The sequence below is a fragment of the Ictidomys tridecemlineatus genome, chromosome 10, assembly GCF_052094955.1.
Source record: "Ictidomys tridecemlineatus isolate mIctTri1 chromosome 10, mIctTri1.hap1, whole genome shotgun sequence".
NCBI lineage: Eukaryota > Metazoa > Chordata > Mammalia > Rodentia > Sciuridae > Ictidomys > Ictidomys tridecemlineatus.
In genome coordinates, this window is record NC_135486.1 from 44,202,118 (window position 1) to 44,214,158 (window position 12,041).

The 12,041-nt window shown below is 34.2% G+C and overlaps 1 protein-coding gene across 3 annotated transcripts in view; it reads right to left on the reverse strand.

Moving 5' to 3' along the window:
• The window catches only part of Gpatch2 (G-patch domain containing 2), a 173,552-nt gene that overhangs the window by 9,495 nt on the left and 152,016 nt on the right, over positions 1-12,041 (reverse strand). For 2 of the 3 annotated variants that reach the window (XM_005334960.5, XM_040278721.2), the window contains exon 9: positions 5,452-5,540. In XM_005334960.5, the coding sequence (XP_005335017.1) occupies positions 5,452-5,540 (89 nt within the window). Of the gene's footprint in view, positions 1-5,451; positions 5,541-12,041 lie in introns of those variants that run through there. The other variant, XR_005731015.2, reaches the window with a different exon arrangement.

The window sequence follows — 12,041 nt, forward strand, 5'->3', positions numbered from 1 at the left end:
CTGTATTTTCACCTGTATCTAACCTTCCTTTAACCCAACCAGTGATCTTATAATTTTCAAAACCCATAAAATAACCTTTAGTTTCCACTTGGTTCTTCACCACAACTGTCTTTTTCTTTTCCACAGTTATTCCCTTTCATTTTTAATCTTTTTCTATAACTAAGTTTTTAGTCTTGGTTTATGAGATCATCTTCAGTAAGCTTTAATTTACAGGGCTTCTTTGTGGCCTGGGTTGTAGCATGTACCTTATTATAGTTTGGTGTGGGGGGTCCCCCAAAAGCTCATGTGTGAGACAATGCAAGAAGGTTCAGAGGAGAAACGATTGGGTTATGAGAGTCTTGACCCAATCAGTGAATTAATCCCCTGATAGGGATTAACTGAAATGGTAGGATACAGCTGGAGGAAGTGGGAATTGGGGGTGTGGCTTTGGGGTATATATTTGTATCTGGCCAGGGGAGATCTCTCTCTCTGCTTTCTGACCACCATATGAGCTGCTTCCCTCTGCCATTCTCTTCTGCCCCTATGTTCTGCCTCATCTCGAGCCCTGAGGAATGGAGCTGGCCTTCTATGGATTAAAACCTCTGAAACTGTGAGCCCTCAAATAAACTTTTCTTTCTTTGATTGTTCTGGTCAGATCTTTTAGTCACAGTGGTGAAATAGCTGACTCAAAAACATACCTCTAAGTAGTTCTGCATTTGTTTCAGAGACCATTTTTTTTTATGGCTTAGTGTAATTTTAATAAAAAATTCATAGGAGGGCCACCTCTTTGTTGTAAATCTTCAGAGCTATTTCTAGCTGGAGTCCAAGTAGAAACAAAATTCTAAATTCTTATTATTCCCTGTGCCTATGGATGGGTTTGTTTCTAATCTGTCCATTTAGATGGTGATTTTAGAGGTTCTGACTTCATAAGCAGATTGACACTCAGCCCTCAGGCATGGCTCCTTTTGTGGAAGGATCTAACAAACTTGACTTAAAGGTTTCAGGATTGGTACATGTAGGCATCGGGCTATGCAGCACCATGTTTTCTGGTCTTGAATATTTCCCTTACTTTCCTGCAGTCTCAACTATATAACTAAAAAAAATATGGCTTTACATTTTATTCAGCATTTCCAGGTAGTCTGAAGTTTGACTATTTTTTCATGATTTAGTCTTTCACATTGTCAGGAACAGCAACTGTTTTCAAGCTTACATGTTTACTGACCCTGTCTATAAGTGTTGTTGAACTAAATGATAATGGAGGACTATTAAGACTCTACTAAAACACAGAACTGAATGGTGGCTCAGTGGTGTATGTGTCAAGAGAGGAAGGGTTGCATATTTCCTAGGATTTTGCTATTCATTCAGATAGAGTTTAGCTTCAGAATTAGCAACAACAGTTCCCTCAGAAAAGCCTATTTTAAAATCCTGGAAGAGACAAGATAATTGACGGTGCTCACATAGATTAAGTGAGGAAAGAAAATAAAAATATAATCAACAGAAAGATAAGTTTGGACAACTGAAGAAACCCAGCTCTTTGGAAAGCAGCTTGGTTAGATCAAACATTTCACATATATGACTTATTTAAAAGCATATCTTTTAAACCCACTCACTAATTATTATTATTTACAACCTGCCTTTCCTGCCTTAATTATTCATAAAGACTATTTTTCTGTTGAAATATCAGTAGCATGGGAAGAAAAAATTGAAAAATCACAAAAGCTGCAGTGTTATCTCTTGTTGAGAACTCTTACATGTCCATGGAAACAGAGCTATTTTGCAGCAATACCAAAAAATAGGCATGTCTTTTGTACAACTTGAAATGTACAGGATAAAGGATGACTTTGTACAATGAATATTTTCACTATATTATTTTAATTGAAAGCAAAATAGTGACAGGCAAATCTAATTGTGAATAACAATGAATTTAGAACTGTATAGTTAGTAAAATTTTTAAATGCAGTAGCCACAAATCCTCAGTAGGCTACTACTTCTACCCAAATGCAGACCACAGCCAACATTGATGCTTGCCTTTTAAAAAAGTTTTAATAACATTCTTCTTATTTTGTTCACTGCTTTTCTTCACCTTTACAGATGACATTTTTCAAACTATAAAATGCATTCTGCTGGCAAACCTTCTTGCTTCAATAGTTCTCAATTTTATAATAGTAAATCTACATCCTTGCTACAGAGACATCCACTATCTTTTGGTATGTGACTTTGAATGAGGCAGAGAACAAGCTATACATTAAAAAAATCAATATCTAACCTTATCAATATTCATTTTACTTTGTCAATACAAAATACAAAGGCGAAAGAGCAGTAAATAAGCTAAAGCACTGAAATAAATTTGGTGTTCCTGTCACAATTAATAAATGTTCAGCCGATAACACTGCTGGCTGGTTTAGAGCCTTCTAAAGCAACTGAAATTATACTTCAATACTATTGCTAAAAAAGGGTGAGAAAAATTTTCACGACACTATCAGGTAAACATGATAAGACTTTGGGTTATCAATTTAAAATTTTTAAAATATATTATTATTTATTGTGAAAATAATATATAACTGTTGACCTGGAGAGTCAAACTGTTATATAAACCCAATCTAGGATTAAAAAATTAAAAGTGTCTAGTTATATAAGTTTTTGACAATTTTTTTGTAAACCCCTTCTATACTTGCTGTTTGCTTAATATTTCATATAGAAATAAAAGGATTATCAACAAATATTCAAGTTCTCAGTCTTTTAAATCTTCCCATTTTCAATGTGAGCATTTTCTCCTCTTGCACTTTTCCAACAGACTTATTGTCGGCTATAGGCAAAAGAACTGTGAAGATATATCTTAATTCAGTGTTTTCTGGGAAAACACTCATCTTTAAGGGCCTGTGACAATGGCTGGAATATTATATTCAACATAATCCTACATGCTAGCTCAATTTGGTAAGTTTACAAATAGAACTGACTTTATTACGTGAATGTCTATATTCCAGAATTTGAAGATTATAATTTTCAGGGAAAATATGGTGTAGGATTCATAACCTCATTATCAAAGTGTATTTATGCAAAAGCATTTCTTACTTGAATTTGGATAATAATCTTCACCTTGGAGCTGATTCATTAGTATTAGAAGATATTCTATTTAAAACTGAGGACTTTTAAATAACCTCAATTTCTTCCTCTTTGACAGGAACAGTTATGCATAGATTTAAAAATCTGCATTGAAAATGAGTAACATACTTCTATTCTATTATTTTTTGAGTAACTAAGAAAAAGACATTCTATTTCTACGAATTTTATCTTTCAAGTACAAATCTGGTAATAAAATAAGAAACCTGAATCAACAGTTTTGAAATATAGCATATAGACTATGCTGGTATAAACTGTGACAAAAACCTCTGTTAGGCTAGAGTTTAATGTTGGCACCTATACTCTGTATAAATGATTTCCTCTGATGTTACTGAGTTGTAACATCCAAATTGCCTTGTAGAAATAATTATATTACCCTTTCCTCAACCACTGTGCATTTTCCTTCTCACTTCACATGTGCTCAGTGTTTGGACCTGACCCTGATATTATTTTCTTTCCCTTACTGCTGCCACTGGGTGCTTTAGTAGTATTCCTAAGATTGTTCTTATACTGTTTCTACCACTAATGTTTGAATCATTGAGAGAGGAGGATTCAGGGGACCATTCAACTGGAATGGGGATGCTAAAGAAACCTGCACCTGCCTTATGAGAGCTCTGAATGAAGTTCTTATGACATGTCTTTGATCTAAAATGGGACTATATATTCCTTATGAAGAGACACATTAGAAGTATCTAATAAATATTCTGTATTTCTACACAGTAATAGTGGGACAAATCTATAAAACTGAAGGCAGATAATACAGAGTTCAAATCAACATATGTACTTAGGACAGTTTTATATATATTTTTTCTCACAAAATATGCTGTTATAAAAAGAGCAAGGGATCAGGGGTCATAAAGACTAAGCTTGACATCTCTTCTATATGCTCAATAGTTTTGTTGTCTTAAGTAGCTAACCCCAGTTTTCTACATTTTAATTTTATGATCTATAAAGTAATGATAACAATACCCACCTTATACAACTGCTGTCAAGAAGAAATAATAAAATTTCTGGTACATCCTAGGTGCTGAACAAATGGTAAATATTATCTTATACAAATCCTAGTATTCTATATATGCAGGCATCTCCTAATTGCAAATCCTGAAGATTCAATACAACTAGGGGAGGATGATCAGGTATTATAAGTAAATGTATAATTTTATAATATAGTTCCTAATATGGAACAACTACATAGGAATGTTCAAATTTTAAGTTATTCTTCAAATTTCTAGTGCGAACTAGGGAATAGTTGCCCTCAATAGACAACATAAGTTTCGTGTGTTTGACTTTCTTCACACTCACCACAAAAATTCTCAAGTCTATCTATGTATATACATATATCTTTTTTCTTTTCACTGCTTATTCTTCTGTTGCTATGAATCTTATTTCATATTCTATAATTAAAATCACTTTTCTTGCAACAAGATCCTCAAATGAATTTGAGAGAAGGTTCATAAATCAGAATGGTTAAGGATCCCAGGCAACAGGTCAAGGTCATTCCTTTTTGTAACAAGTGTGTAAGCTGAAAACATTTCCTCGAAGTCAGAGTTTGCTGCATTGTAAATGCATGCGTGTTAGCCATGGTTTATTCATAGATAGGTGTTGTCTACATTTTAATGCCCCGTTAGCTTCCTTCTGTCACTGACTTGTCTGTTCCTCCCTTACCACTGCTCTTGCACGAGGTCTTGAGATACATACTAATTTTATTTACATCCTTCACTACCACGCTTGGCTCTCTTTGCTCTCCCAAGAAGACTTCCTGTCCCTCTGTCCCATGGTGAGTTTCCTCTGCTCAGTACTTACATTTTTGAGGTAGAAGTGAGAGCTTTTTTTTTTTTTTTTTTTTTATTCTAAGATTAATGCTGCTGAAATAAGGAAAGATGAACCCAAGATTGCTGAACTGGGCCTAGAACAACACTGCAACATTCATGAGTCAGCTCCCAGTCTACTCCAACATGGGGCCTTGTGTTTAATGTTACTGTGATATGTTTTGAATTTATTATTGGGGTTATTTGTTGTTTCATCTAATTATGCCTTATTTTCCCAGTAATTCTGAAAATTTCTGGAGGCCAAAGATAGGGCCTTTAAGAATTTTGTATCTTTTGACACCTCACACAAAATCTTACCATTTGGGCAGAGGTGTAGAAAGTGTTTCATTGACTGGCTACCTGGAAAATCTACAAGAAACATGTGATGCATCCTGATAACAAAAGCAAATGATATATTTTAATAGTTTCTTGCAATTGGGCCTTTTTTCCCCCAGTGCAAGTGATTAAGAACTATCTATATTTTATTGTTGATGATTTATGAACTCTACATTTGTGCTCCACTCCAATCCTTTTTTTTTTTTACCTGCAGCAGTAGGTCCCGGCAAAGGTGCGGCTTTTCTTCTCCTTTTGATGTCTCCTGTGCATAAGGATCCTAAATGCATGCTTGTTTGCCTACAAGTAATTATCAGAAAAAACTATTAACAAAGGAGGAAAAAAATGACACATAAATACACAGCTTGTATAATCTGAACCTAAATCAAAACATTCTCAACAAAGATGGAGCTGCATAGTAAAACCACCAATCTTGTTTATATCGAAACATAATTACGTTTGTTGACAAGCGTTCAGCAGCTAAATGCGCCATCATAAATTGTTACTGGAATGAATAATATAAAAGGAATGCTTTTTAATTTTCAAAACTGGCAATCTTTCTGGCTCAACATAAAATCAAACACTGTTGCTTCTGACAGGAAAATAGCTAAGATTAATTATCTAAAGAGATCACAATATTGTTGCTAGGTTATCAATTGGTTACTAATGCTTTACTGTCAGAACAACATTTATTACAGGAAAAGTATGATCAATTTCTTTTTGGATATTATGCAGCAGTGAATTCTCTTAAAACGTTTATTTAAATAGATAGAAGGGAATAGTGATGTTCTCCTTATAATTCATACGATTAGAATTGCTTAATTATTTATTAGCAAGGTGAGAAAACATAATTTGTATTGATGTTGGTCTGTTGGTACTAAATACTCTAACAGGATATTGGATTATAAATGTAAAGGAATAATATGTAAGACCTGAGAAGTGGACCTTCTGCTGTTCTGGCAACCCAGTTAAAATTACATTATTCTGTCTATGTCTCCTAAAATTCAAGAGTGTTAGAAAAATAAGAAATGGCCCAACTGGAAATCAAAATTGCTAATACAAAGATGGAAAGGATTTAAAAGCCTACAAACATTTCAAGATACCAAAAACTCTATGTTCATTTCCTGGATCATAGTCCTTGATGTGGGGTTGGAATAAGGTCTGAGGATCAAGAAGCTGGAATAAAGGAAGCATGTTTATTATACTATACGTTATTTTAGTAAGACAGAGAGCAGGTAGTTAAGTATCACAAGATATTAAAAGTATCCAATGTGAAAACAATGAGCTTATTAGAAAAAAACTAAAATAAAAAATACAGTTAAAAATAAACATATATCTGTACTATATCTATACAGATGATTTATAGATGTTGCAAAATTATATGGGAATAAAATTATTTCAAATATAGGTTTCATCTATAATGCACAAAATAAAGTTACAAAGAATGATTTAAATAATCCAAGGCATAGAAAGACAAACATACTTGAAAATCAACCAACAGAGCTTAACAATAAATAGGTATTTATCTAATTTTCTCTTTCCTTTTTATTGAGTCCATAGTGTTTCTCTGCCATAGAATAAAGTTCTATATTCCAAAAAATTAGTTTATTCAGTTAATGACTTTTTTTTCCTGCTTTGCTCTCAAATGTTTATTATCATGCAAAACTACAACATTTTAACCAGATTTTGAAATTAAGTCTTGGATTATGATGCCAAAAAATAAATAAATAGCTATATCCATATTTATTTATTTAAAAGAATACAGAAATTTAAAGAATTATAATGAAATCACAGGACAGACATACTTTTGCATAAAATTAATCCATTCATGTATTTAGTACACACTAATAATAATTATGAACTTAACATAAGACTTCTATCTTCTACCTCCTCTTTTCTAGGAAGATATAAGAATAAAAAAGATAAAAGAAAGGAAAGGTATTCAATTCCTACTATTGTAATAACTTTAAGTCTGAGAGGGGAAATAAAGTCATAAATACATATGAAATAATTATGGATACTGCTGTTGGTGGCAGGGACAACAAATTTTATTAATTACCACTAGAGATTATTTTGTCTGTACTAACAATTCTAAAGTTTTGAATGGAGCATACATCATTTTCTTCTGTGGGGGAAAATTTGTGCTTCAATGGAAAAATGATGCTTTTAGAGTATACTGTTCTGGACATTTAATTATAATTCTATGGGAGCTATGTTACAGCTCCCAAGCTGTACTTAACTGAAACAAATGAGAAATAATTCTTGATGGAAGAAATGCAAATGAATTTTCCTGTAGAAGGACAAGCTTCCCTACTGTGGAAAAGCCAGTTTTCTACCTATTTGCTTCTTCATTTTAGTATGCTTTAATGCTATATATATTTGTACTCCTTTGCCTTCTCCTTTGAACTGGTTATAACATCTGCTTAGTTCCCTCATTAATTCATTAGTTAAATAAGATCTTTAACATATACCCATCTTATGAGAGTCATTATGTTACTTTTTTGTAAATAATTATTTTTTCATATATCATATCCCTCTTGAAAACTCCTCGGTGCAAAAGACTGGAGTAATAAGGTTTTCCTTTTGCAAAGCATATTCCAGAAGAGCTCAGATATCAGGAATGCCAAAGGGAAGATTAAGGTACCATTTTGAAAAAAAGGAATAAAATGGGGAATTTGAATTGTGAACTATTTTTTTTCTGTTATCTAGCTTAGAAAACCAATCCATGGACCACCTACTTCTGGTCCTCTGTGAAAACATAATCAATATTCTTAAAGTTTAAGGCAGTGCTGAAAGAATCCTAAGTGATAAAGAGTTTGCTCTGTTCAGAGAATTAGAAGTAGTTTAGAATGTCTGCAGAGTAGTTTTGGAGAACAATCTGTGTGACATGAACAGAGAAGGAAGGGGCTGTATCATGGTGCCATATGTGCCACAGGAGGCCTCATAAAAGCATTTGGTCTTTACAGCTGATTACAGTTGGAGTCCTTAAAGGTTATAGAACAGATCCATGGGATGCTAGTGCGAACTTGGGAAGGGCAGGGCTGGAATAACAAAAACAACAAAACTGGACTACCTGCTACTGCACATGGAGAGATCTGGGTTATTGATCAGTTATATTACCCCATTTAGGCTTGCATTTAGGGGACTCCTTTACTTCAGATGGGTGCAAGGCATTTGGTACAAATAAACAATATATAAGGTCTACTCTATGTCAGTTAGCTGTAGTTCTTACTGAAACATAGCAGTTACGTTTTTAATTTAAAGTCAGTGGATGTCTCAATGGCTGCCTTGTTTCTTCATAAATGAGTCATCTGTCTTTGCAAAGCAAAACACTCAGATTATTACTCAAGGTAATAGCTGAAATTCTTTGTTTCATTTTCTTTGTGCTGAGGTGTTTTGAAGAATAAAAATACAATGCCTTATGATCAGGTCCAAAATTATTAAAATATAGTCATATGATCCTTTTGTAAGGCACTAAAATAAAATGATCCATCATATATATATATATATATATATATATATATATATATATATATATATATATATATATTACCTACAGTATTTGCTTAGGAAGGAGGTATAAGGAGACGAATCAAAACTAACAAGGCTTTAAGTGGAATGATAAATAAATGTTTTGTTCGGGATTTCTCAGTTGGTTATGACTTGTAACATGGCTTCACATGTATTACTTCTAAAGTTCTTATTTTTCTATTAAATATTACAAAAGCAGAACTAAACAGAAAATTCTTTTGTTTTGCTTTTTTTAAATAGACTGCACTCAGCTTATCCCCATCATTTGCTGTATGCTTCCTTTTATATAGTGTGGTGGTAGGAAGCAGGGCATCTTACCTAGAGGGAAAAAGTAATATATATATAAAAAACCCCTGAAATTAAAAAAACAAAACAAAATGAAACAGAAACATAACCCTAGTGACAACCACCTTGCCTGAAAACTTGGCTTTTGACTTGGCTGACAGGACTGAAGTAGGCAGTGTCAAACACAATAATATTAAAGAGAAGACAATAGGAACTTGTCTCTTCATTGTGTGCATTTACAAATAAAAGCTTTTCAGAGAATTAGGCCTAGTTAAAGCTGCCCCCTGGTTAAAATGTGTTCCCAAGCAGCCTCGGACAAGCTGTAGAGGAGAGACAAACAGATGTGACTGTGGGCCCTGGCATTTGGCAAGAACACTCACTGTCAGTTAGAACAAGATCAGCCCGGACAGGGCATCAGCTGCACAGAAATGAAGCAGGTCCGTGGTGTCACTAGAGGAACAATCTGGTGGCAGAGAGATGGATGGGGGCTGGAAAATCCAGCCCTGTGTGAACTTCCTTTTCTAGATCCAAATTCCCCTCTCTCCCTCTTCTCTCAGTGTCAATATGTCTCAATATATTAAACTGAACTAGCAGACACCAGTATTTAGTTCTTTTCCTTTTGTACCAAAATACACACTGAGAGTCAAGAATTTTCAACCAAACAAACTAGTATGATTACATTAAATTCTTGTTTATTTTTAATTTTTTAACAGTATTTTCTTTCAATGCCCTTCTAGTACATGATTTCCTGGGACTCTTTTGCATTTGACCAGTTCTTGGTTATCAACCTTTGCTCTCTGTTTTTGGTCATTTGATTTCACATTCTGCCTCAACTCATTTAATTTCTTTTTGGAACAACCTTGACCTTGGTGAGGGTTAGTTTTAGCTCAGCACATTGAAGTCAGGCCTGGATTCCAGTGACTAGATCCATGACTTACTTTAGATTTAACATATCTTACCATAAACCTTCTAGTATCTTAGTTTTTTCAGAACTAGGTCATGATCTGGAACTCTCTAGGTGCTCATGTTCTGGTCCTGAAATCCAACCAGGTGATGGAAGCTCTTTCCAGCCCTGTCTATTGATCTTGTCCAAGCATCAGCTGCTTTCAGCTCCCATCTCTGTTCACTGCATATCTCTGCCTTATATTATAAACTCCCATTTCCTGTTGTCTGAGGCTTTACCCCTGGAATCCCTTGTCTGCCTGCCAGTGTGCATTTCCTTTCAGATGAATCTGATCTCTTGGTGCCTCTGCCTCCCCAGGTAGAGGGTCTGAGTGCAGATCCATTTTTTTCCTTCTCCATAACTGGTGGCTGCTGCCTACTCCTATTGCAACCAGTGTGAAAGAGGCACTGGTGTGTGTCAGGAGACCTCTCTAGAAGCTGGGGAACCGGTTCACTCCTGCTGACACAAAGCCTATCAAGGACTCTCACCACTGCTTGAAGCAATGCCAGCATGAATTGGAATAAGCATGGCAAAAAAGACGCAGGGGGGGCCAGAAGGGAGCCTTGGAAGTTCCAGGAACCTCATAAAATTAGGTGTAAAACGTGTGTATAAACTTTTCTAGTAAGAGGGTCCATGGTTCTTATCCAGTTCTGAATCATTAAGAGAGAGTGTTACCCAAATACTAGAGGTGGTAGATTTAAAGCAACTATTCATAATCTAAAATAGAATATACCCATCTTGAGATTTCTGTGGAATATTTAAAATATGCCAAACATATATGCCATCCTTTAAACATATAATACCACAAACAATATAATTTAATAATGTAAGGTAAAAAAATAAATCTCATCCAAATATCTATATGTACTATAACCTAAAATAGTGACCTCCTTCACTCTTGGGCTCTAGAACCTAGTGTACTTCTCCTGTGGTACACTGAGCTAATATATCTGTGTGTGCTGGTTGATATGTCTTGTAGCTTATGGAACAAAACACTGATTATTTTTGTCTGAATTTCTTCCTCTGACCTCCCATTATTATTAGATTTTTTAAAAATAATAAGCATGTGACAAAGAGGTTACAAATTAAAACTATATATATATTAGAAAAGTCAAGAACAATGGAATTAATAAAACTAAGTTGTTTTGATAGCTGAATAAATTTCTCTGTCAAAGGTAAAGTCAAGCTTTGCACACCACGGAATCTGTGATGTTCATCCAAGCTATGATTTTTAGGAGCATGATTTGCATTCAGGAAGAGCCTTTCTGATATTACCATTTCTGCTTTCCCATTAGATTTTCAAAAAAGCTCACTTACTACCATGTTTATATTTGAGAAGGACTTTGGCATGTTATTGAGCTTCTCTTTGCCTCATTTTCCTTACATTCAAAAATTGTGATTGAACTAGTAGTTACATTAAAGTTTTCATTTCATTTTTTAAAAAGATTTTATTTAGAAAACATCTGTATAAAACAGGACACTGTGTTTATATACAATAAGCAATCATAATTGTTAGGTATTAATTTTACTATTATTATCATCTCTCCTTTATAGATAAGAAGGCCATAAAATGGAAAAGTTAAATATAATTTACCCAGGTTCATACAGTCAAGGGGGAATTGATGGTAAGCACTTTGTTGCACAATATAAGAATCCTTAGTGTAGTGTCACTGAACATACCACACAGACACATGACAGAATAGTCTCATGACATATGACCCCTATCAACAGGTTACAATAAGGAAAGAATTAGGGTCATTTAAAAATAATGAGTAGGTCTTTTTGTTGTTAATAATATAAAGGTTCAATTTTTCCTTAGTATTTGGTTCTGTTTGTTTCAAATGTGTCACACCATTTAAGAACAAAATGCCCATTTTTATTTCTTTCAATTTTGGAAAGCCTGAGCTTTTACCCCCTGCAGTTCTTCCAGGGCATTCAATCTACATGTTCTTTTTCTTCTACAAACTTTCCTAACCTCACTACCCTTCCAACTGCTTTCTCTACATTTCCATATCAACTTGTGCATATCTCTGTCTACATTT